A 3,577-nucleotide genomic window follows, 5' to 3' on the forward strand; every position below is an offset into this window, starting at 1 on the left:
CCGCCTGTACTTCGACCCCCAACGCCGGGAGTATTTCTTCGACCGTCACCGCGGGGCCTTCGGGGCCGTCCTTTACTACTACCAATCAGGAGGGAGGCTCCGGCGACCTCCCGACGTCCCATTGGACGTCTTCTTGGAAGAGCTGCGCTTCTACCAATTGGGGGAGGAGGCGGAGGGGAGGCTGCGCGAGGCCGAAGGCTTCGCGGTGGAGGTGGCGCAACCCTTGCCCGGCGGGAGGTTACAGAGGAGAGCGTGGCTGTTGTGCGAGCACCCCGAGAGGTCGCCGGCCGCCCGCGCCGTGGCCCTGCTCTCCGTGTCTCCATCGTCGTCTTCTGTCTCGAGACCCTCCCCCAGTTTCGGGCCGGGGGGGAGGCGGCCGCTCAGGTGAGTGACGGGGGAGGGGGTGGGTTTCGGCCTCCTTCTCCTCATCCTCAGCCTCCTTGTTCTCATCCTCAGCCTCCTCGTCCTCCTCATCCTCGTCATCCTCATCCTTATGGTCCTTGGTCCCACCATCCTCATCCTCACCATCGTCATCCTCTTCCTTATGGGCCCCATTTTCACCATCTTCATCCTCTCCATCCTCATCCTCGTGGTCCTCAGGATCCTCAGCCTCACCCTCCTCATCCTCACCATCCTCATCCTTATGGTCCCTGGCCCCACCATCCATCATCTTCATCCTCAAAGTCCTCGGCTCCACCATCCTCATCCTCCGTATGGTCCTCATCTTCATCCTCAGGATCCTCATCCTCACCCTCCTCATCCTCGTGGTCCTCAGGATCCTCAGCCTCATCATCTTCATCCTCAAAGTCCTCGGCTCCACCATCCTCATCCTCCGTATGGTCCTCATCTTCATCCTCAGGATCCTCATCCTCACCCTCCTCATCCTCGTGGTCCTCAGGATCCTCAGCCTCATCGTCTTCATCCTCAAGGTCCTCGGCTCCACCATCCTCATCCTCCTCATGGTCCTCATCTTCATCCTCAGGATCCTCATCCTCCTCATCCTCACCATCCTCATCCTCATGGTCCTCAGGATCCTCAGCCTCATCTTCTTCATCCTCATCCTCCTCATCCTCACCCATCTCATCCTTATGGTCCTCGGTCCCACCATCCTCATCCTCACCATCCTCATCCTCTTCCTTATGGGCCCCATTTTCACCATCTTCATCCTCACCGTCTTCATCCTCGTGGTCCTCAGGATCCTCAGCCTCATCTTCCTCATCCTCACCATCATCATCCTCAGGATCCTCAGCCCCTCCATCTTCACCCTCACCATCCTCATCCTCATGGTCCTCAGGATCCTCAGCCTCTTCATCTTCATCCTTAAGGGTCCTTAACCCACCATCTTCATCCTCACCATCGTCATCTTCATCCTTATGGTCCTCATCTTCATCATCTTCATTCTCAGGATCCTCATCTTCCTCATCCTCATCTTCCTCATCCTCACCATCCTCATCCTTACAGTCCCTGGTCCCACCATCTTCATTCTCAGTGTCCTCACCATCCTCATCCTCACCCTCCTCATCCTCGTGGTCCTCAGGATCCTCAGCCTCATCATCTTCATCCTCAAAGTCCTCGGCTCCACCATCCTCATCCTCCGTATGGTCCTCATCTTCATCCTCAGGATCCTCATCCTCACCATCCTCATCCTCATGGTCCTCAGGATCCTCAGCCTCATCTTCTTCATCCTCATCGTCCTCGGCTCCACCATCCTCATCCTCCTCATGGTCCTCATCTTCATCCTCAGGATCCTCATCCTCCTCATCCTCACCATCCTCATCCTCATGGTCCTCAGGATCCTCAGCCTCATCTTCTTCATCCTCATCCTCCTCATCCTCACCATCTTCATCTTTATGGTCCTCAGCCCCACCATCCTCATCCTCACCATCGTCATCTTCATCCTTACGGTCCCCATCTTCACCATCTTCATCCTCAGGATCCTCAGCCTCATCCTCCTCATCCTCACCATCATCATCCTTATGCTCCCTGGTCCCACCACCTTCATCCTCATCCTCCTCAGCCCCATCATCTTCATCCTTATGGTCCTTAACCCACCATCCTCATCCTCATTCTCCTTTCTGTGATCTTCATCCTCGCCATCCTCATTCTCATCTTTAGCATCTTCACCATCATCGCCCTCATCATCTTCCTCCTCCTCCTCTTCCTCCTACCCAGAGACCCTGCTGCTCCAGCCCGGTAGAGACCCCTCATTGCAAACGAGTCCCCCCCCAGATCTTCCTCCTCCTTCTCATCCTCACCATCCTCTTCATCACCCTCATCCTCTTCACCCTCATCCTCGCCATCTTCATCCTCATCTTCATCATTTTCATCCTCATCATCTTCACCCTCATCTTCATCATCTTAATCCTTATCATTTTCATCCTCATCTTCATTCTCATTTTCATCATCTTCATCCTCATCTTCATCCTCATCTTCCTCATCTTCATCCTCACCAACTTCATCCTCATCTTCATTGTCTTAATCCTCATCATCTTCATCCTCATCTTCATTCTCATCTTCATCATCTTAATCCTCATCTTCATCCTCATCTTCCTCATCTTCATTCTCACCATCTTCATCCTCATCTTAATCCTCACCATCTTCATCCTCATCTTCATGCTCATCTTCATCATCTTCATCCTCACCATCTTCATCCTCACCATCTTCATCCTCACCATCTTCATCCTCATCATCTTCATCCTCTTCATTTTCATCCTCATCGTCATTTTCTTCATCACCTTCATTCTCATCACCTTCATCCTCATCTTCATCATCTTCATCCTCATCTCCATCCTCATCTTCATTTTCTTCATCACCTTCATCCTCATCCCTTTCATCCTCATCTTCATCATCTTCATTCCCACCTTCATCCTCTTCATCCTCATCTTCATCATCTTCATTCTCATCTTCATTTTCTTAATCATCACCTTCATCCTCATCCCCTTCATCCTCATCTTCATCCCCTTCATCCTCATCTTCATCCTCTTCATCTTCATCCTCATCTCCATCCTCATCTTCATTTTCTTCACCATCATCTTCATCCTCATCTCCTTCATCTTCATCTTCATCATCTTCATTTTCTTCATCATCACCTTCATCCTCATCACTTTCATCCTCATCTTCACCCTCTTCATCCTCACTTTCTTCATCCTCTTCATCTTCATCTTCATCCTCACCATTTTCATCCTCTCCATCTTCATCCTTATTTTCATCCTCTTCATCCTCACCGTCTTCATCACCTTCATCCTCATTTTCATCCTCATCATCTTTATCCTCACCTTCATCCTCTTCACCATCATCATCATCACCATTTTACCCCCTTTATCCCTTCTTCATCTCCTTTTTACCACCACCACCATCATCACCTCCATCACCCCATTTTTCATTTTCTCAACCTCTTTCCTTTCTCGTTCTTCCTCCTCAACCTCTACACCCTCCTCCTCCTCCTCCTCTCCCTTCTCCTCCTCCTCCTCTCCCTTCTCCTCCTCCATCCCAAACACAGGACCCAGGCATCTGGGTGGGCCTTAACCCAATTACCCCATGGTGGGTGTTGGATTTGGGGTCTGGGTGGGCCTCAAAC

General features: G+C 51.1%; 2 protein-coding genes across 2 annotated transcripts; one reads left to right on the forward strand and one right to left on the reverse strand.

Moving 5' to 3' along the window:
* Nucleotides 1-713: 713 nt before the first annotated feature.
* Nucleotides 714-2,047, forward strand: LOC104537891 (uncharacterized protein DDB_G0271670-like). The gene is made up of 6 exons (XM_010180907.1): nt 714-834; nt 899-1,091; nt 1,196-1,326; nt 1,462-1,596; nt 1,661-1,986; nt 2,018-2,047. Exons 1-6 carry the CDS (start codon nt 714-716, stop codon nt 2,045-2,047), a joined length of 936 nt encoding a protein of 311 aa, XP_010179209.1.
* Nucleotides 2,044-3,308, reverse strand: LOC104537893 (glutamic acid-rich protein-like). Its single transcript, XM_010180908.1, is given in 2 exon segments — nt 2,044-2,391; nt 3,090-3,308. Coding segments are annotated over 2 exon segments (567 nt in total).
* Between the last annotated feature and the right edge of the window lie 269 nt (nt 3,309-3,577).

Source organism: Mesitornis unicolor, unplaced genomic scaffold (genome assembly GCF_000695765.1).
Source record: "Mesitornis unicolor isolate BGI_N332 unplaced genomic scaffold, ASM69576v1 scaffold11353, whole genome shotgun sequence".
Taxonomy (NCBI): domain Eukaryota; kingdom Metazoa; phylum Chordata; class Aves; order Mesitornithiformes; family Mesitornithidae; genus Mesitornis; species Mesitornis unicolor.